At 50.1% G+C, this 21,748-nt stretch overlaps 1 protein-coding gene across 1 annotated transcript; it reads right to left on the bottom strand.

Annotated features, from left to right (window-relative positions):
- Positions 1–192: 192 nt before the first annotated feature.
- Positions 193–21,407, bottom strand: LOC125713212 (laminin subunit alpha-5-like). The gene is given in 10 exon segments (XM_048984183.1): positions 193–326; positions 1,877–1,975; positions 2,554–2,595; positions 2,597–2,725; positions 2,874–2,992; positions 5,035–5,064; positions 5,067–5,090; positions 5,093–5,150; positions 18,790–18,942; positions 20,807–21,407. Coding segments are annotated over 10 exon segments (1,161 nt in total). The 5' UTR covers positions 21,302–21,407; the 3' UTR covers positions 193–314.
- Positions 21,408–21,748: the final 341 nt, after the last annotated feature.

Genomic DNA, 21,748 nt, shown 5'->3' with positions numbered 1-21,748 from the left:
AGCAGTTCTCCAGTGAAGTGCACTATTATGGAAAAGTTCAGAAAAGTGTAGGACGTGTTGCTCTCGGATTCAGGGATTAGTTAAGCCAATACCTTCAGGACACCTGTTTCCATAGCAACAGATGAGGAACACAAAGGAAACGGGGGGGGGGGGGGGGGGGGGGGGAGTCTCGTGTGTGCGGGTGTAACGGAGACTTCCAGAAAGGACTCACGTTCGCATTCATTGGCGCTGTCGGTGGTTGCCGGTCGCCATGCATCTGGTTGAATCCGGGGCAGCACTTGTCACATGACGGGCCACACGTGTTGTGCTGGCAGTCACACTGCAGCCTGGGACGGGCGGGAGAACGAGGGCGGGGATTAGCATACGCTAACTGGGTAAACTGGTACTCTAATCCAAAGCAACATGCATTTGATAAAGCAGGGTCAGCCAGGAGCAACTGGGGGCTAAGGGCCTCACTCAAGGAGAAGCTGCACTGCCAACCCTGAGATTTGGTCCAGCAACCTTCTGATCACAGGCCTAGTGATCGAAACCACTGAGCTACACATCACATGCCAACATCAAGCTGACAGCCAAGCGTGACTCAGCATTAACCCCAGAAACCTTCCCCGCGGTGAAATTACCCTAATCCTCTACGAGGGATCCCCCTCTGTCTACACCCCTCCCCCAGCCTGGTTCAGTTACCTGCCTGTAATGCCTAACTGCCTCCAGTACCTACAATCCCTCAGTGGATTCCACAGCCCCCCCGGTGACCTGACACAGAGCTCTGGCCTGTTTCTGCCTGCAAAGACTAGGGTTGGAGTCAGGCGCTTGGAGAACGTGCGACTTATAGGAATGACATTAGCGTGCGTGTGCAATCAAAACGGAAATGTATCTCTCTGAAGGCAGAGAGTCTCTCCTTCTGTGACCTTCCAGGGTCACCATATAGAGATGAAGTCCATCAACCGAGTCCCCTGACAAGGATTTTACAAGTTATAACTGTATAGGCTTCTCTCCCTTCCTCACTCACTGACACCCACACACACACACACACACACACACACACACGCACACACACACACACACACGCAGGAAACAGGAGACATTCATTACACTTCAACGCGATACACAAATCAGAGATGTTCTTAGCCGGGACATACATAATACACGCATCAAATAAAAGAAAAAAGTGTTCCGGAGAATCACGGATGACCTCAGCAGCCATGTGTAAAATTTGAACAACTCCCCCCCCCCCCCCCCAAATCTCAGACAATGGACCGGTCTCTGAAGCCTGCTTTCTGTCACACTGATCGCTATATCAGCTTAAAAACTCACAGAACATCAGACACCTGGGACCCATCAGCATCCATCACCTCAGACACTCTGCGCCGTTCGGCGTTCGGGAAACGATCCTGCAGCGCCCTCCCTATCGCTCTTATCCTCTTCTATCCCTCATTCTTTTCTGCTTTTCATGCCCCCCCCATCCCGATCCTTCTCCCGATGAATCACACCCTGTGTGCTTATCTTCCAGAAGCTTCTGTCCGCTTATCTATCAAACGCCCTTCACTTTTCCCCTTTGATATTCTTTATTATTTTCCATTTAGGAACCTCCATGGTGGAGATCCCAAACCCCCCCCCCCCACCTATTCCACTGATGTCATTTCCTGCTTCTTATGCTTTCGGCATCGAGGATCCGAACTACTTACCCTAACTACAATTTCGCTCTTTATTCCAGATTTATAAAACCCCTACACCTTTACCCCGAGTGTGATTTATTTATTTACATCCACGCAGATAATGTTAAGCAGTAATATCTTGCTAGACATTAATAAGTAATAGCCAAACCAAGGAGAGGATTGCGATCAGAGAAGGCCTGTGAAGCCACCATTCTACGGCTCACCTGTAGGGGTCGTTGGGGGTCCTTGGCGTCGCAGGCATCTGCGTGACCATTGCACACGCACCGGCCACCAATGCTGATGTCCTTGATGCTGTAGTAATACTGCAGTGGGCGGAGAGGGACCAGTCACCGTGATTTTGGTGCAAGGACTACGCAAGTCTTAACGGTTTATGAAATAATCCAACATCGGACATAGTGGTCCTGATCTGGGTCGTGCCAAGCTGAAGTGGATGGTGTAGCCTGATCAGCAGGGACACCGGGCAAAGGAGCGAAAATTCATGATGCAAGAACAGAACAGCAGTCAATGGTCAAAAGTGAAGCTTGCGTGAGGTACGAACTTGTGCCTATCTGCCAGTGCTTCCGGGAAGGGGGCTGTCGTTTCTGGGTCTCCAGAAAGGAAATTTACTTGGGAAAGTTACGTTGCTCCCCTCAGATGTTTCAGAAACTAAATAAATTGCACAGTGAGTAGTCAGAAGATGGCAGCTAGCTAGCTGGTTAGCAGAATGTGCCGTTTCAGCAGCTACTAAATAAGGAAGGTATTTATTTAATGCTTAGCGACTGTTGGCGGCCAATGTGTAAATGCTGGTCAAACCGCCGCTGGGTGCTTCTGCAAGAGGCAGTCACTAATCTCCGGTACCCAACCTCCGGAATGTCGTTTGAGGCCCACGGGAGATGCCCACCCTGCGCGTGACGGTCGGGTCACGCAGCGCCTTGCCCATGAGGGTGTCCCAGCAGGGTATTGGTACGCAGGAAGCGCAGGCGGATGTTGGTGGCCTTGGTGAAGTCCCTCAGCACGGGCGAGTAGGAGAAGTTCATAGCCCCCGGACGCCCATTCACCAGGGAGACTACGATCTGTCGTCACGGAGACATGGGATTAACCGAGGCCCCGAAAAAGTCAATAGCCCCAGAGCCAAAGTCATGTGATGTTCCAAGCGTAGCAGTATTACAGAGACCAAATGCACGAAACGTTTAAGTGCCGTAAGTGTCCATGCATACGCACCTCCCCGTTTTCCAGGGGGACGATGCGCGAGTATTCAGTCGTGCAGATGACATCGTTGTCCTTGTTGATACGCTGGATTGTTCTCTGCCCGAAGCGCTCAATGCAGTCCCGTTTCGAAGCTGATTCATGGCAGAAACAGACAGGAAACATCTGTTAATCTATGCCGAATATAAACAGAAGTACGATAATAATACATCACCGCTAGAATGTTTCAATTGAATTTATACACACACACTCAGAACATACCAATGTGATTTCAAATCTCCAGTCGACGTAATCACACACTCTGAGGTATTGCGGAACTGTAAATAATGGCTCAGTTTAATTATCGCAGATTTGTCTGTGGAATCGTTAGCTATTTATGGAAACTAAAGCCAGTGTTTTCATCGGGGACATTAAGCGATAGCTGGCAGATTGACTTGCTGGCTCTTGTCAGAGAATAAACAGCATCTTAAATGTTAAGGGAGAGTCCTGCTTAGGCAACTCAGATTCGATATTGAGGATTTAGAAACAGGAACACGGGAGAAGAGATCTGAGTGAGCCGCTGACTGCTAAGGACCACGGCGAACACGGCGCCCCCCCCCCCACCGAAGGGCTTGCCGTTTTCTCACAGTGTGGTGTGCATTCCTGAGAGTGCCGCCGTGAGGACATCTCTGTGACAGACGGCCAGCGGGGGTGGGGGGAGGGACAAACAGCGTGGGAGCCACAGCTCGGAGTCAGGCCTTGGCCTTCGCCCCCCCGCCCGCCCCTGGACACTCCCGGCCACCTGCCCTTATCGCCGAGCCCAATCCTTCACACGCAAGCACGCTGTGACCTTCCCGGGAGGGGGGGGGGGGGGTTGGGGCGGAATGCTGTTCCATTGCAGCCAGGAGGATCGGGGTCGGGGGGATGACTTTCCAAGTTCTGGGTTTCAAAGCGATCCCCGCACACTGGATCCAGCTCCCCGCCACCGGGCCCTCGAGAGGCTGCACTGGTGCCATTGTTCTCTGTCCCCGTCGGCTTGTATCGAGTGACACCTGATTTAATGCAGGAATGCAGCGGCCACGTTTGTGCTAAAAACACAGACAGGATCTGCTCATGGATCTGCTTCCCGGGAGGGAGGGGGGCATGCAGACAGTGTCTCGCTGGGACCTGCTCACTGCTTCGGAGGAACTGGGACAGATGACTGGAATGTTTTACCCTCATGCTAGGGCTGACAACTTCAACACAGACAGACACACACACACACACACACACAGGTTGATAATTATATCTTTGTGGGGACTTTCCATTCATTTCTATGGGGAAAACTCTAATCCCAACTTGACAACCCTAACCCCTACCCAGCCCTAACATTAATCATAAGTAACAAAACTAAATACAAGACAAGACATCTCATGTTGGTGAGGCTTATATTGTGGGAACCTGAAGAATGTCCCTATAAGCTACAAAAGGGGACATTTACTCCCCACAATGTGGTAAAGACAAAGACAGACAGACAGACACTAATACAAACAGATACAGACAGACTGAAGCCCCCCCCAACACAATGATGCAGACTGTAAACAGCCCCCCACACAGGCGCAGTCTGCATACCTTCACGCACATGAGCACGTCTTACATTGATAAATCACACACAGACAGGCAGACAGACCCTCAAACTCACGCACAGTGCAGAGTAAATAAAGCATAGCGGCACACCTCTACATTACAGAGCGCGTTTATCAAACAGGTAACGCCGACTGTGTTTGCGTTTTCCGCTTTCCCAACCTTCCAAACATTTCGTGAAAGGCCACAAGCACAGTCGGATCTGGCATCTCTCCAGAAAGAGGGACAGGGTGAAACCACACGGGATTCCAAACCAGCTTAAAATACCACAAACATCGTCCCGAGCCTGATGCTGTGAACTGAAACTCCTCCATTTAAAAATCTGTGTCACTCGTGAAAAAAAAGTTATAATTTTTGTAAATGAGATCTTCAAGAAGCCCTGCAATTTTCTTTGGGATTAATAATCCATCCACCCATCCATCCATCCATCCATCCATCGACATACAGATTGATCAGCTGAAGCTCTTTGTTTTTGCATCATACCACCCCCCCCCCCAAATCCCCAGGGATTCCCGGCTACATCAGCAGGGGCCGCCGTCACACCCGGCAGATCAAGGGCGCTCACGGTACTCACAGGCGAAGTACTGCCAGGGCTGGTAGGTCTCCCGAAGTCGACGGAGCGCTCCAGCACCAGAGGTCTGGCCGGGGGGAGTTGGCAAACTTCACGAGAACGTAGGCGACGTGGAATAGCTGTGGGGGCAGACAGGAAAAATGTCACGTAGTGAGGGCCAAGGGGGGTGAGGGGGGTGGCCCATCTGCATCAGTTAAGGAAAGGAAGTGTGGGTGCAGGGGGCTGTGTAACACAGTGGGGTAGGGCTCTGCACCCGGAAGGTTGTGGGTTTGAATCCCATGGCTGGAAGAGTAATCATATGACCGACAGGGTGCTGATGTTGACTGCCATTGTTTTCTTTGACCCCAATGTCTGAAGACTTTTCCATGACTTTGGACAAAAGTATCTACAAAATATATATTTATATAGAAACAGGAAAGTTATCAGGGAAAATTACTGTAACATTAATCAAAACTGTTACATACATTGCTTCCTGTACCAATGGTTGACAGAGCAGGGACACCCCGCAAGGCCTGCGCTGAATTCCCACAGTTTTAAAAAAAACACCTCAGTGATTTACACCTGCTCATTAAGGACACACTGCGTGTTCCCAGTATTGTTTTGCTCTCCACCAAGTGCGCCCCCAGTGGCCAGCGCCGAGCTCTGCGCGAGGCACAACCCAGACGCTCCGCTTGTATGCAGACGTAGGGAGGTCAGAGGTCACACGGGGATTGTGGCAGGATGGCCAGATGTTAGAGGCCGTTTGTGTGCGATTAGTCAAGCTGAGAGCGACAGACATCCTAATCCACCCCCGCCCTCCCAACCCAGGGCATTTACTGGCAAGGAAAGCACTCCTCTAAACCTCAGTCCATTCTACACCCCTGCGGTCTGCCACGTTATAAAACACCCTGAGGTGCTCCAGCCAGCCGCTGGGGCAGCCAGCTAGGGAGGCAGGAAGGGGGGCTGTTTAAATTTACTTATCTATTAAGGTGTTTCTTATCACTATGGCCCAGAAATATCATCCCTATATACAAAACATTCAAACATTCATTACTCCACTGTACAACCATAGAACAAGATGTATTACTGAGTCGTTATTATGGATTTTCTGCGCAATATTTTATCTCTACACTGTTACCGTTTGTTACTCTTTATTGTTAATGTTTATTAGTGTCTAAACATCTTTTTTACTGTCTAAATGTTTGTGCGTGCTGTGCTACTGTAAACCTGCAATTTACTTCAGGATTAATTCTGTCTGTCTGTTTATCTACAGAAAAGAGCCCTTCAGGTTCGCACAGGAATGGAGTAATTAAAATAGCAATGAAAAAAAAAAAAAAAACACAAAGGTGAGCATGGTCAGTGAATTTAACGGATGTTTTTACGATCATTCTAAAACAACCGTACGAACCGGGGAGATTCAGTTCTGTTCCGAAGTTTCAGTCTTTAGCTAAAGTACCGTTTCTGGAAAACATCAGAGGCCAGGAGAGACGCGCCCCCTCCTGGGGAGACGCGCCCCCTCCTGGGGAGACGCGCCCCCTCCTGGGGAGAAGCGCCCCCTCCTGGGGAGACGCACCCCCTCCTGGGGAGACGCACCCCCTCCTGGGGAGACGCACCCATGAACGTGGCTTCTGCAGCAAAAGGCACGCTGTGTGTGTGATGAAGATGGAGGTGAGAAGGAAAGGCTTATTGTTCCTCTGTGACCAGTGGGCGGTGACTGTTACGCGTTTCCCCTGTGAGAGTCGGGGGACGCGATTACACACCTTCTGCAGACAGGTGTTTATCCAGACAAACAGCCGTGTCCTTTGAACATTTTATGAATGACATGCGTGTTTTACCTCGGGCTATAAACTAATGCGCTACCGGCATGGTGTAGATGATGGCGCCATAATTCATAAACGTACAAAAAGCTGAACCTTGATTTTCAGAGGGAGTGGGGAGCTGCAGAATGCGGGGGGAGCACACATAAAAAAGTTTTTTTTTTCCTATTTCTGAATTTTTTTTAACAAAAAAACCACAAAATATAAAATTTTAAATATCGAGAGCCTTATACGCCAAAGCTGTAGTCGAGATCCCAAAACATCCAGCACGTTGCCAGGAAGGACGCAACATCACACCCTGCAGTGACACAGCTGTATCAGACCAGATTTAACTGGATACTGCAGCCATGTGGTGGCTGATGCCCCGCCCACAGCAATGCCACAGGCGCTGCAATTTGTCACTTAGTCTCTGTCAGGAGCGAATCACAGCAGATTGTAAAACCAAGGGGAACAAACAGCTCAAGATACAAAGTATGTACAAGGAAGTGAGCCTGAGGTTACGCTTCAGCGTGTTGTACTTTCCTTGTATGTTTTAAAAGCATTTCCTAAATTCCTCCAATGGTGGACTGCAGGCTGCATCCAAACAGGGGTGGGGGACATAATCTCAAGTCCACTTGCTTTTGGAAAAGTCAGATGTAACTTGAACTTTAATTATAAAAAAAAAATTCAGTCTGTATTAAATTATTAGTAGGTGATGCTGTTGTGTCATTTTATCACTTATCAATTATCCTCCAAAATCAACCCAGGCATGGGACCTGGTTCGCCCCCTCCCCAGTTCTGTGGTCCAGATCCCCCACCCCTCCCGAAAGCCGACCTATTACAGCTCTTACTTTAAACCTCAGAACGGCAGCCATGCGGCTCCTTTCACTTAATTAGCTTAATAATTAGCCAGCGGCTTTGGCTTTCACATGCGGGAGAGACAGGGGGACTGGGAGGCTGCCTGGGGAAATCGGTGAACCCGCGACCCCGACCCAGCGGGTCAGCTCAGGTCCTGACGCGTCTCCGTCTGCGGGTACCGGCAGGTCCGAGGGGGTGGGGGTGTTTTAACGGCATCACGCCACCCGTAGTGCGGAGAGTCATGTGACCAGAGACCCATGTCTGCACCAAACCCCCCCTCTACCCCACTTTCCCAGAGACCCGTTAATCTCGAAGCATCTCAGACTGTCCCCCACCCCCCCGGGGGGCACTGAGACCGGCTGAAAGGGGAAGCGGCACAGCTGTGGCCATCAGTACGCCAGGTGGGTGGGTGGGGGGGGTTGCATGCCGTGCAGCATGTGCTCTCCGTCTGACAGAGTCCTGACATCAACCCCCGCACAGGGATACTACAGAGGTCTGAGCTGACAGGCCATGGACACCAATCCCCCCCCCCCACCAAAGGAGATTTTAATGAATTGCTTGGTTTGTCACTAACAGATAGCGTGACCTTGAATCTCGGATCTCCTCAAAGAAAGTCTGAAAAAAAAAAATGACTCCCCACTGTGAGCAGGGGGGGGGGGGGGGTTAGGTAGATTCTTTGAAATGATGAGCATTTTTGAGAAGGCAGGGTCAGCCAGTCCCTGGATAAGTGGGGGGTTAAGAGTCTTGCTCAAGAACTTAGTGGTGACATCACTCTGCTGACCCTGGGATGTGGTGACCTTCCCATCATAGGCATAATGTCATAACCCACTGAGCCACATATACCATCCCGCCATACTGCCATTCTGCCTGCAGGGGGCACCACGCCACTGGAGGAGGAGGCACTGGGAGGTGTGGTGCTTCACTGCAGCGCGGTGGGTCCTTGCGGTCTACGTGTCCAGACGCCCCCAGGGCAGCGAACTGAACACGGGATGCCAATTCCATCTGATCGTCTTCCTCGCTCCAATCCAGCCTTGTGGCTTTCAAAACCGCCGGCCGACTGTCTGTCGGGGAAGATGGGGCCGGGAGGTGTGGGGGTTAGGGAGGGGTTGGACTGCTTACTGCATTTCGAAACTCTGGGCTGCTGGCAAAGGCTTTTGGATATTGGGCAGGCCAAGTGGGGGGGGCACAGTGAGGGAGGTTCAGTCAAGGGAGATGTTCAGTCAAGAACATCCAATTAGCCAAGCCTAGAGAAGTCGACTCCCCAGCCAAAAAGAGCAACGATAAACAAAAAGAAAAAAAAACATCTCTGAAACACCCCCCCATGTTTGTGATCATGGCCGCAACTGGGAAAACACATCCACCCAAAAGGGAAATCGTGGGATTCAGGAACGCCGGGATCCTCCCCTTTCTCCAAGAAGCAGGGAGTCCAGACAGCCTCACCTCGCCCCCCCGCCCGGGTGACTTCCATTTTCGAACTATTTCTAATTCTTTGAGAGATTCCTAACCACCTCCCCACCGTCTGCTTGCAGTGGGTCGCTCTGAATTTGTCACTCACACCATCATAATCACAGGGTAGGATGTACGGGGATATTTGTCCTGGTGTGATGGGCGTGGGCAGCCGCGGAAACGCCCGCCATCGCGCGTGACATCACATCATGATCAATTTGGGAGTGACTATTCGAAGATCTGAAAAGGACCTGGCACAGTGTTACCACCGTTCATGCGTGTTCTGGGGGGTGATTTTTAAGGATTGTTTAAAGATTTTTTCCTGTCAAAATTTGTTGCTGTATACCTACTACACCCACGGCAATTATTGAATCGTAAATAATTTTAAGGACACTGCTATGTTTACCACTTAATGAACAAGTGAGAATTAAACTGCCGCAAGAAGAAGTTTCACTCTCACTAGGAGAGTGTGAGGAGGGGGTGTCTGGAGCGCCGGGGGTGTGCTCAGCGGTGATAAGGCCGCTATCAGCTGAGATAGTCTCAGCCCTCCTGATATGCCGCCCCATCCCCACATCGTTAGGGCGCCTCCTAGAGGAGGGGTGGAGCTCTCACTGATAACACCCATCAGTACATTTACATTTATTTAGCAGAACTTTTATCCGAAGTGGCGTACAATCCCACAGTTAAGGGCTTTGCTCAAGGGCCCGACAGTGACATCACACTAGTAACCCTGAGATTTGAACCAGCAACCTTCCGCTCATGCGCTCACCGCCCACCAGCTGTATACTTTCACTAGAGTTATCCCGCACCGGCTAAACCCAATTTAATTTTACTGCGGCCCGTAATCCTCAGTCAAGATTCGTGATCATTATTGGGGATTAACGTGTACTGACATGATTTCAGCTGACACGGATTAAATTTGGTTCCTATCTAAATCACATGTAAAACATTAATTACCCTTTGTTTAAACGCTACATTCCGAATCAGTCTGGGCAAAGAAATTTCTTGGGAACCTTCATAAATCGCCGTAATTATAGGATTTAGTTCTTATTTAATTGTCGTGTCTGTTTTGTATGCAACCCCCCCGTGTCATTGCGGGGTTTCATCCTTGTTTTCCGGTCCCCCCCGTCAAAAAAAAAACTTGCTAAGGTGAATTGGAGTTGTCATGTATTTCTAAACCTGAAGCACAGGTAGGTATTCAGATAAAACATCATCTTAGTTAATAACAGGCCAACAGTACATTAGTAGTATTTCCACATTCTCATATAACATGTTCGTCCGCGAGTTTAACCAAAAGGTCTGGCGAAAGCGACTGTGTCCGGAATCACGGTCACGGCTCTGAGGATCCGGAAGATTTCCCCATGGGAGGGGGGGGGCGGGCGCCTGTCTGGTATCACAGCCACCGGGGAATAGCTACACGTGCCCAGAGCACTGTCCTAATGGCAGCACCTGCGGCATTATGGGATTGGCACAGCCAGTGCATCTGGATCGCGTACCGCCGGCTCCTCATCACCGTGACGGTCTTGTGACCCAGCGCTGGCACACCACGCACAATCCGTCTCCGTCTGGTAACCGCATTTTGACAGTAATGCATACTAGTTATGAAATGCAGCAAACCTGCCCAGATCTATGCGGCTTTGTGCGGCTGCTGAACTGACTTTACACATTTACATTTTATTTTTCATTTAGCGGACACTTTTATGCAAAGAGAAGATCGCAGGGTCCCCAGAGCGACTGCCAGTTGGAATCACTCTGCTGATCTCGGGATTTGAGCCGACAACCTTCCGAATCACAAGTAACCCGCTGAAAAGGGAAACACCGTGCGACTAAACGGACGTAACTAACATTAAGGCGAGTATTGAGCATTGTACTGCGCCTCCTCCCACCCCCAAAGTGATTTGGAATTAGGGGGAGGGGCTCCTTTTTAGGGCAAAGCATGCAGGGAGCCCTATAGCCAAATATTACGAGAACAATAGTCTGAGAGATCCTCCAGCTTCCTGTCAGGATTTTTCAAAAACATCCCATGTTGGCTTTAAAATGATTTCCAGAGCTTCGGGGGTAAACTAAAAAAAAAAAACTATGTATTACATAGCGACCAAGAAAACTGAGGAAAGTAACAATAGACAAAAGACTGTTAAAATAACTGAACTGTAAAACTGACAGCCACATGTTTGGAATTTGCATGAAATGTTTTTGAAAAACCTCAATGTTTTTTAAGCACGACACAGAGGGGAGACGGTCAGCGTGTGGCGCAGTGAGCTAAGCCTGTGTGCCTGTGATCAGAAGGTCGCCAGTTCAAGCCCGGTCTTAGCACATCTGTGGGTCCTTAAACAAGGCCCCTAGGTGCAGGTCTGAGTGACGGCTCATTGTGGCTCAGCTTGATCTCACCTACAGAGAACAAGTTGGGGGGAGGCGTAAAGAGCTTCTTTTTGTTTAAATAATTGAGCCCCGTTTTCCGACGGGGATCAATTATTTAAAAGAAACGAAAATGACATACAAGTGCAGTGCTGGACAGGATATCAAACCCAAGCGGCTTAGTGGGATTGGGCTCGTTCCTGTGGTTGGAAGGTTGTAGGTTCCAATCCCACGGGTTGACTAGCGGACCCCTCTTTTTCCCTGGATAAAAAGCATCTGCTAAATAAGAACATAATAGCGAAAGATGTGTAAGAAACTGAACTGAGAACTGGAGATGCCACATGACAGCGCGGTGCGGAGACTGCTAAGGGCCGACCCCCTCCTCCGCGATCTTCCAGAAAGCGGCCCGGCGCGCGGTGGTGTGACATGCCCGTACAGGCCGGGAGGCAATCAGCACCAACTACACCCACACCATGACCCGCCCCTCCTCCATTTTCTAAACTTCAAACTATTCCGCGACTCCCTTAGACATTCTAAGAAAGGCTGAGGTCGGGAGGAGCAGGAAACGCCAGCGGACCCGGAGCTTAGCATGATAAGGAGCTCCTGGTGAAGTGGGCCAGCTGGCTGGGGGGGGGGGGGGGGGGGGGGGGGGCATTTCCCAGAAAGGTTAGTGATGCTAACGATGTTAACGCTAAAGGCTGCCCATCCTGGGTGTTTGGCCATCCGCTTCCCATTTGGAGTTCATGCCGCAGGTCACTGAGGAAAGGGTCAGCCCCCCCCCCCCCCCCCAAGCAGGAGCCCACTATCTGGACACTGTCCCCAACACTATCAGATCACCGCTGATGTGAAACTGCCAAGCTGTCAATGTGAAACTGACGACTTAGCGATCAGACATGAACAATCTGAGGGCGGCACTGCAAATATTACAGAGACGGGCCCTTCAGTCCCACTCCCCTCCAGTGCCACGGCGATTTCCTGTCTCGTTGCGAGTCACGATCATCGCCCAAAATGCTCATCGTCTTCCTGCTTACACACGCAAAGAATGCGTGCAGAGAGCTGACACCAGCGCCATAAATCACAATAACTTCAAACTTTGGCTCAGATATACAAACACCACCCACGCAAAGCACACAGGGGGGGTGGGAAATGTAATTGTAGGGATACTTTTGCAGAAGCATCTGTGCTTTTATTTACAGAGAAAACAGGTTAAAAGACCAGAGCAGGTTGTCGGATCCAATCCCGCTTTCTTACACAGGGCAGCTTTGCCCCAGGAAGCCAACAGCGTTCGCAGCTTAATCGACTTTCCAAGTTGATTCGTTTTGAAGCTCTAATGTCCAACGACCATCTCCTGTCCTTGACAAACGTCAGTTGGCCGACACAGGCCGTACCCGGCCGTGCGCGCGGGAGTCACTGGTCCGGTTAATGATTAAAAGGCCACGCCGCTGGGTGATCCTGCGGCACAGAAAGCGATTCCCACTCAGCCACATCACGCATGGCATGACGGGAGCCTGGCGAGGGCCATCCGATCAACACGGGCACATGCGGGGATGGACACACACTGCGCGGGGATGGACACGCACTGCGCGGGGATGGACACGCACTGCGTGGGGATGGACACGCACTGCACACCGAAGACACGCACTGAGGAGCTCATTCGAGTTTCCCTATATTAAGGTATCTAACCCAGGCTGCTACATACTCTGGCAGGACCTTCCAGAATGTTCTTTACATGCAGTGAATGTCAACTTAGCATTCCTCAGCGGAGGACCACTGATAACTCAGACACATTCACTGGGTAATTACAGGATTCTGTTTCTGGTGTCAGTCAGAGATCTGGCTCTGGGCCTCTTACAATTACAGTACATCTCACTACGCAGTAACCCCCCCCCCCCCCCGGACCCCCCTCCCCGCCGCAGGGCTTGTTTTTCCTTCTCCTAACCGGATCCTCTTCACCTCCCTGCACGCAGCCTCTCTCACTCCATTCATCTCTCCTATTAAGGTCAATGTGTTTCTGTCTGTGTGTCAGTGGCCGTGGGGCAGCAGCCCCATCGCTCTGCCGAGTTTAGATGATGAAAGAGTCAGAGAATAGCAACATGAGTGTGTGTGTGTGTTTTCGGGGGGAGGGGTGCTGATAAGATTGTTACAGAGCATAAAAGACAAATGAGGGATGAGTAAGAGGCAAGATAGTCAAGAAAGAGGGAGGGGGGACTCCGGGTACAGACAGAGCGGCATGTCCGGGGGGGGGGGGGGGGGAGCTAAGAAAAAGATGAGTAGTAAGATGAATGAGGTCACCTCTTTCCAAACCCCCCCCTTGCTGGACAGTGGAAGCTTTGTGGCCGACTTATGTGTCTATGGGGAGTGGTGAGGGGGGGGCACAGCAACGGAGTGGCCCCCGTTTCCGCTGGATCCGCTGGGAGAGAGAATCGACAGAGATCCAGCGGACTGGTTCACATGCGGGAAACACTGGCGGAGTTGCACTGCGCGTGCGGGACACACTGGCGGAGTTGCACTGCGCGTGCGGGACACACTGGCGGAGTTGCACTGCGCGTGCGGGACACACTGGCGGAGCCGCACTACGCGTGCGGGACACACTGGCGGAGCCGCACTGCGCGTGCGGGGAAACACTGGCGGAGCCGCACTGCGCGTGCGGGGAAACACTGGCGGAGTCGCACTGCGCGTGCGGAGAAACACTGGCGGAGTTGCACTGCGCGTGCGGGAAACACTGGCAGAGCCGCACTGCACATACAAGAAAGACTGGCAGAGCCGCACTGCGCATGCGGACACGAAAGCGCTCAATCTTCCCCGGTCAGGTTGCACAGTTTGTACATAACGGGAAGACAATGCGCGTATCTGCACGTTTTGTACTCGCTACGCCATTCCAATACGGATATCGAGGAGGGAGAGCTTGCCTGTGCGCAGTGAGTCCAGGGCTGCGTGTACGCCGTCCGCACGGACATGAATTTGGAGCGCAGTAGGCATTTGTCTGCGGAGGCGCAGGACGATGGAAAACGAGCCGTAAAGCTCCCCGAGGATGCATCTGCATGTACGCTTGCGGAGAAATATTAATCAGTGTGACCATGACCCAACCTGGGCTTCACTTAGTGTGTGTAATCTACCATTCAATGGACCTGGGGGGCTGTCATCACCAGAGACAAGCCTCATGGTCCACAGCTGAACCCGCCCTAAAATAACATATCCATCCATCCATCCATCCATCCATCCATCCATCCATCCATCCACAAACTGCTTATCCTGGTCAGGATCACAGATAGGGCTCCAAACCATAAGAAGAGAGTAACCACATGCTGCATGCCATGTGACAAACAAGCTATGTGTCATGTGACAATTCAACCACAGCTAGGAAATAAATAAAACTCAACACAAACGATACCGCATGGCCCATACCGGTACAAGTTGGGTTTATGTAAGGTCATCGTGCAGCCAGTCAGAAGTCACAGCGCCATGGCAACCACTTGACTCACAGCCCGCCCACCCTCTCGGTGCTGGAAGGGTGACCCGGGAATCAGGAAGGCCCCGACCGGCCCAAAAGCACAGAGGGACGTCTGTTTCCTAAGCTGCCGTCTCTGGCTCTAGCAAAAGCAAAATTAAAAAAAAACACGGCAAATCAAACGTCTTTTCTCCCATGACCGGGAAGCCAGCCTTAATATCCGCGTTCCCAGTCACACACAAGAGCTCCGGGGATGAAGGTGGCTTCCGCTTCCCGGAACGTTCCGCACAGCCACGGGTGCTTTCCAGGCACATGCACACTGAAGACTCCCGACTCTGCGAACTGCTTTCGGCCTGAGCGTTAAAAGGAGTCGAGCGACAGGACTCTCCGTGGTGACCTTCTTAAGACAAAAAATCCTTCAGGAAAAACGACAATGAGACAGACCGGCCGCCGGGGACCTGACAACAGGAAGTGAAACAAAGGCCGTGATAATAAAGGAAACAGAAAAGCACGCAGTGCCAAAGCGCAGCAATCAGCGAGCCGATGCACTGCCGGGTAGAGTGGCGAGAGCGAAAGAACACAGGGACTCCTTCACAATGCAAACAGCACGAGCCAGCTAGCGAGAGCCAGAACTTTATCCAGTGTCATGTGAAGTAAGGCCTTTTCAAAGCCAGCAGGGAATGTTCTTAAGGGAGCGTCATTAAGGTACATAGTACCTGCATTCTTGTACCAGTGAGGAGAAACGATTCCCACCTGGGAAACGTCAGACCCAAAACTACTCCCCCCAGAAGCAGTGAGCCAGTGACCCACCATGCAGAGGCCCATTGGCAGGGCCTGATCCATGGCCGCCGGTCCCCGCCGGTCCTGCGTCCAGAGCCGTGACTTCTGGCATAGGGTCGGGTCTTCCATAAGGACTATTTAATGCATTACAGCAAGACACAAATCTGTGAAAGATGGGGCGTGGCCTACAGCCAGTCAGTCAGGTGACCGTGGGGCGGCGTTTCTGATTGGTTACCTTCCGAGTGATTCCAGGGTCGAACTCCTTTTTTGTTCCTTTTATCACTGCCACACAAAGAAATGGCACCATATGAGTCATGCTGATCCCCCATTTCTACTGAAAAGGGGCCCCTCCCCCCCTTCCCAACAGACCAATCGCTGCCCAGTGTCAGTGTCATGTGACCACTATAATGTTATTTCCGCATTTTACATTTTAAGAAAGGTTCTTTCATTGTCAGCATGATAACATTATTACCTGAACAATTAATGCTGGCAAATATCATTCATAATATTTTATAAAAGAACTATGAGTATATAACACAAATGCCCCCATCCTTGAATCCACACCCTTTGATGCGCAAGATAACAGTGTTATTCACTGCCTTATATACCAAGCCATTCAATTTACTTTTATTTTATTACTCTTAGTTGCAATAGTGGGATAACATTCTAGGAACATCAGGAAAACTGAACACTTTGAATGTTTCTATACCTTAAAACGTAACATTTGGTAAACATTCCTAGAATTACATTTTTTTTGCAGGCATGGCTGACCTTCCATTTCTCTTTAAAAAAAATGTGTTTATACTGACTGAGGGTTTTTTAAGGGTTTCATTTGCATACATTAGCCTCTTTAAATCTCATCACAGCTATCAACCCAGACAGAAGCCAGATGCGTTTTTAAAAAGAGCCTCATTTGTGGGACAAACTGTTTTCGGTCTCAGCCACGCCGAGCGGAGATAAGCGGCAGAGTGACGAGGCAGGAAATCGTGACCTTTTCCGGAAAACTCCATTCACCACGAAGCCGGCAATCTCCACTCCCCAAACACGCAGCGCTTTGGAAAAATCTCTACATGATGGACGTACGGCACGTGTGCGGAGACGAGCCCCAGGCTGGTCACATTTACATTACATTTAAAAAAAGACAAAAATTAACATTTACTTCGAAGTGAAGACTGAGACCCCTGATTGGGTGAATTTAAATAATTTAAGTAAAGCCTCCCGGGGTGGAAGTACGAGTCACTCAAAGGGAACAGCGTGACGAGAGGGGAATCCGAGGACTGGCTTCCATGGAAAAAGCAGTAATCCGGGCCGGCACGCTGAGACAGATCGGGTTAACAAACATTCCAATCTCTTTTTTCTTGCTTTTGGGGCTGGCCAGGGCGGGGGAGGCAAGTCCAGTCTGTCCCCAGTTCTCCTGTCCCCAGTGCCCCCCCCCCTTCCTGGTTCTTGGCCCAAAGAACCAGCATTCTTGTACCAGTGAGGAGAAACGATTCCCACCTAGGGAGTGTCAGACCCAAAACTACCCCCCCGAAGCAGTGGGCCAGAGACCCGCCATGCAGAGGCCCATTGGCAGGGCCTGATCCATGGCCGCCGGGCCCCGCCGGGCCCCTCATGTCAGCGGGAATACTGGCACTTAACGACACTCCCTCACTGAACCCCCGAAAGCAAAAAGATCCACATCATGGGTCTGTGGTCACGTTCAGGATGACCCGGCTTTACGGGCTCAGGAGAGACCTTCGGGTTCTGCTGAGCAGACAGAGAAACGCCTAAACAAGACAGGGGAATCCAATCTACCCAATTAACGGCTCCGGTCAAACTCCACATCCCATAATATGTGGAAATATCACCTCCCGCAATGCAGGTGGATTCCTGTGTCCAGAGCCGTAACTTCTGGCATAGGCTGCGGAAGAGTCTGACCCTAATTCAATTAGTAAGTTTTAATTTTTTTTAATTACAAGCAAGGACTATTTAATGTATAATAGCAAGACACAAATCTGTGAAAGACGGGGGCGTGGCCTATAGCCAGTCTGAGTCAGGTGACCAGGGGTGACATTACTGATGCCAGTGTCTAACTCCTTATTCCTTTAATCACTACCACACAAAGAAACGGCACCGTTTGACTCGTGCTGCTCTCCCATTTCTACTGAAAAGAGACTCCTCCCCCCCTCCCAACAGTCCAATCCCTGCCCAGAGTCAGTGTCATGTGACCACTATACTACAGTTTAGTTGGCTGCCAGTAAAGAAGCACTGGATTCTGCTCACCTTGAACAGTGGAAAATCTCTGCTTAAGTAAACAAACACTTATTCAGTGTCACGGGAATCACCCTCCCCTTTCTCTTCCTCTCTCCCCCTTTCTTTATCTCTCCTTTCTACCTCGACGAATGACTGTTTACAAATGGTTTACCTGGGACCCGTGTGCATATATAATACTGGAAGTCGCCTTTTCAACAGTTTAAACATGCCACAAGGGCAACAGAAGGTTACAGGTTTGGGGGGAGGGGCATAGCTCAGGCAGTCGAGATTAAGATGATGGGACTAACACCGTTGTTTCACAAGCACACTCAGTGATTAGGAAATAAGCCTGAAATGCATCATTAACCGATTAAAAACTGTGAACGACAACTAGGCAACATCCTGGCACAAATAAACAGAAATAAATAGCATAACAGAGCCAGACGCACTCAGCACAAGGCGTCACAATGAAATGCATATACAGACACTGAAGTTCAGGGTGTTGAATTGGCGAATGCCTGCTCCTACAGGCAAACATCACCCTTTCTGAGCAGCTAGCTAATTATTGCATTTAATCAGATGCTTTTCTCTAAAACAAGGGAGAACGGGGTCAGGCAGTACCGGGAACGATTTAAGGGCCTTGCTCAAGGGCCCAATGATTATTCTTGTCAGCCAAGAGATTCAAACTCACAACCTTCTGGATGCAGGCACTGATCCCCATCCTGTTGGGCTGCACAGCACCCATGAGTCCCGTGATCATGCATCTAAATACAGCTGCATGGAAAGTAAGACTTTCCATCAAGGTCGCATGTGGTGTGACGCAGAGGGCGCAACCCAGCCCGGGGAGCGAAGAGGCAGACCGACCTGTCCGAGGTCCAGCGTGACGTTGACGCCGTTGTACTCCAGGCTGCGGGACAGCGGCGGGCTCTGCCACCAGCGCTCCGTGCCATCGATGGCGTTGGCGATGGGGTGAGCCTTGTCCACATCGCCCGCTGTGCAGATGTCACAGTACTGACCCTGGGGCCGTGCAGGAAGGGGTTAACATGTTATTCCACAAAAAAAAAGCGCATTCTCCGCTGGCAATGTACGACGAACGGTTTAACCTGTTATTAGTATTCTGCTGCATGGGTAAGTTAAACTTTTACCAGAGCTCACAATCTGAAGTTAAACAGACTCGGCTTTATTCCGCCCCACAGCGATTTCATTTCACCTCTACATTTCTTTCTTTTTTCCTCACTGTCTTATTATCAAACCTCGACTGGCTGTGAGTTGAAAGGCTTGAAAGAGGAGGCCTAATCCCCTCTCTTTAAGCCACAGGTTACGGGGGGGGGGGGGGGGACACACACACAGCCCTCCTCCCAGGTCACTCGGTTCTGTCACGGAAGGCTTCCCATTCACGGGACCCAAACAGCCTGGGAGAGCCTCTATTAAAAAAGGGACGACCTCTAACCTCAACTTTAACCTCCCACTCTACGCTGGGTGGTGCAGTCAATCAGTTCAAATTTACTGGTTTATTAACTTACAATACAGGAGAAATACTGCACTCTTTGAAGTATATATATGGATTCTGGAAACATCGGACCAAAATCCTAAGTGAAAAAGCCTACTACATTAGTTTTAACGGAGGGGAAAAAAAGCTAAATAAACAAGCATTCTTAGAGTCTTAGTGCACAAAGAATCTGAGGTTCAAAAGCAAAAATCTAACTCAGTATTTACAAGGTAAGCACCACAGTAGTACATAAACTGGAAACAGAAGGGAAATTATACATAAAAAGGCGAGAGAGAGAGAGAGAGAGAGAGAGAGAGAGAGAGAGAGAGAGAGAGAGAGAGAGAGAGAGAGAGAGAGAGAGCCTGCAAAAGCTGAACATGCCAATGCCAGCCTGTGTTTTAATTAACACAAACATACTTCTGTCTTACACCCAAAACAGGATTAGTAGCACCGGACACCGGAGGAAGTGGGGATTTGTAATATATTGAAGTAATGCATCAACGTTGTGACGGATTTTCTCCCTATGTTGCTATTAAACAGTAAAAGAACTTTCCTTGTATTGAAAATGCTCGCGGACCATAGATAAAAAGCGTGGGGAACCGGTTATTATATTATAGCAATAAGACATAAGGAAAAACGTCACGGACTTAGTGGGTTGGTGTATTTCCTTTTTTATATTTGTTTGGACAGTGTGTGTGGACCAGGTGTGTGTGTGTGTGTGTGTGTGTGTGTGTGTGTGTGTGTGTGTGTGTGTGTGTGTGTGTGTGGGTGGGGGGGGGGGGGGTCTCAAAGAAATGCCGATATAATCTGGGGCTGTGAAGAAACTGGGCGAATTCCTGCCCGAGGCGCATTTTGCCTGCTGGCATTTTCTAGGAATTCCTGAAATTCCCGTAGGAATGCTGCCCAAGGGGCAAGACCGCTGTACGTGCTGTAGGCTTTCCTAAATGCACACGTCGGGATGAGCAGGACGACAGAAGCAGATGTTTCGCAATAAAGACTCATCAACACCACCGTCCACAATAACGCGAGCGATAAAACAGGTGGAGCAGACGGACTCCGCCGTTTGCCTCCGTCGCTTTGCATAATCCAGCCGTATCTTATGAAGTTTGTACAGTCACTTTTCTCACACAGCATCACCATAGACTTCGCCATAAATCGCACACAATCCCATCACAATCGACTGTAAATAAACTTCCGAAATATATATATATATATATATGCATTGCATATATTGCATATGCTATGCATTACCTACATCATTTATACAGTAGCCTATCGTGCATGAAAAAGGGGGGAAAGGAATGAGGGAAAGAAAATGACAGGAAGGAACAAGGGTGAGGATAATATATAAATTATGCAAGATTCATGGCTGGAGAGGGTATCCGGCTTCACCTGGATGGTCTGGCTGGGGTCTCCGGACACCGGCCCCCCGACCAACTTGCAGTACAGGTCCTCCGTCCACCTCCTGCTCTCGTCCTCCCCACAGGTCGCCGTGGCCGTAATCTTCGTCCCCTCGGCCAGGTTGAAGTACGGGGGGTGCAAGCTGAAGCCGTTCACGCCGCTGCCGGGCAGCTCCTGGGCCGATCCCCAGGGACACAGGATGGAGGACAGGAGAAAGACGAGTGCGGGGTGGTCGTGAGGAGCTCCCCTCGCCATGTTCACCTGCGCTTCACACTGGATCGACTCAAAGGAAAAAGGGCGAATCGCTGGGAAAACCCGCAGCCAGAGATCAGAGAACTCAAAACAGCATATGGGGAAGGAAAACGGCCGAAGTGCATGTATAAAAACGAGTTTGGATAGTTTTAAGAAGCGGCGATCAGCCTCGTCGGTGCCCGCTGGGAAGCTCGTTGAAACGCCGCACTTCGCCCCTTGGCCTCCCTCTCTCATTCACCCTCCTTCTCTCCCTCCGCTCCGGGACTGTAAAAGGAGGTGTGGCTCGGCATATCATCCCTCGCTTTGTGTTTCAATCAGTTGCACCTTAGGAAATTGTAAAAAAAAAAAAAAAAAACTGCTTCCCTCGTATATATAGCACCCCCTCAATCGCCTATTACGGCGTCAATAGTATTTATTTATAACTTCCTTTTTTTAAAAAAAGGTGGGACGCTGTGTGAAGTGTAAATAAAAGCAGAATGCGATGATTTACAAATGTTATAAGCCCATACTTAATTAAAATGAGAACAAACACAACATATCAAACGTTGAAATAGAATCTTTATTGTTTTATGTCAGTTGCTCAAGTTGAATTAGATGGCGGCAACACGTTTCAAAAAAAGGCGGCTCGGGGGCATGTTCTCTGCATCAGCTCTTTTAGCAGCACTCTGTAAATATTTGGGA

Source organism: Brienomyrus brachyistius, chromosome 18 (genome assembly GCF_023856365.1).
Source record: "Brienomyrus brachyistius isolate T26 chromosome 18, BBRACH_0.4, whole genome shotgun sequence".
In the NCBI taxonomy this organism is placed as follows: domain Eukaryota; kingdom Metazoa; phylum Chordata; class Actinopteri; order Osteoglossiformes; family Mormyridae; genus Brienomyrus; species Brienomyrus brachyistius.
Note: the sequence above shows the minus strand (reverse complement) of the source record. Positions and strands in the feature narration are given on the sequence as shown.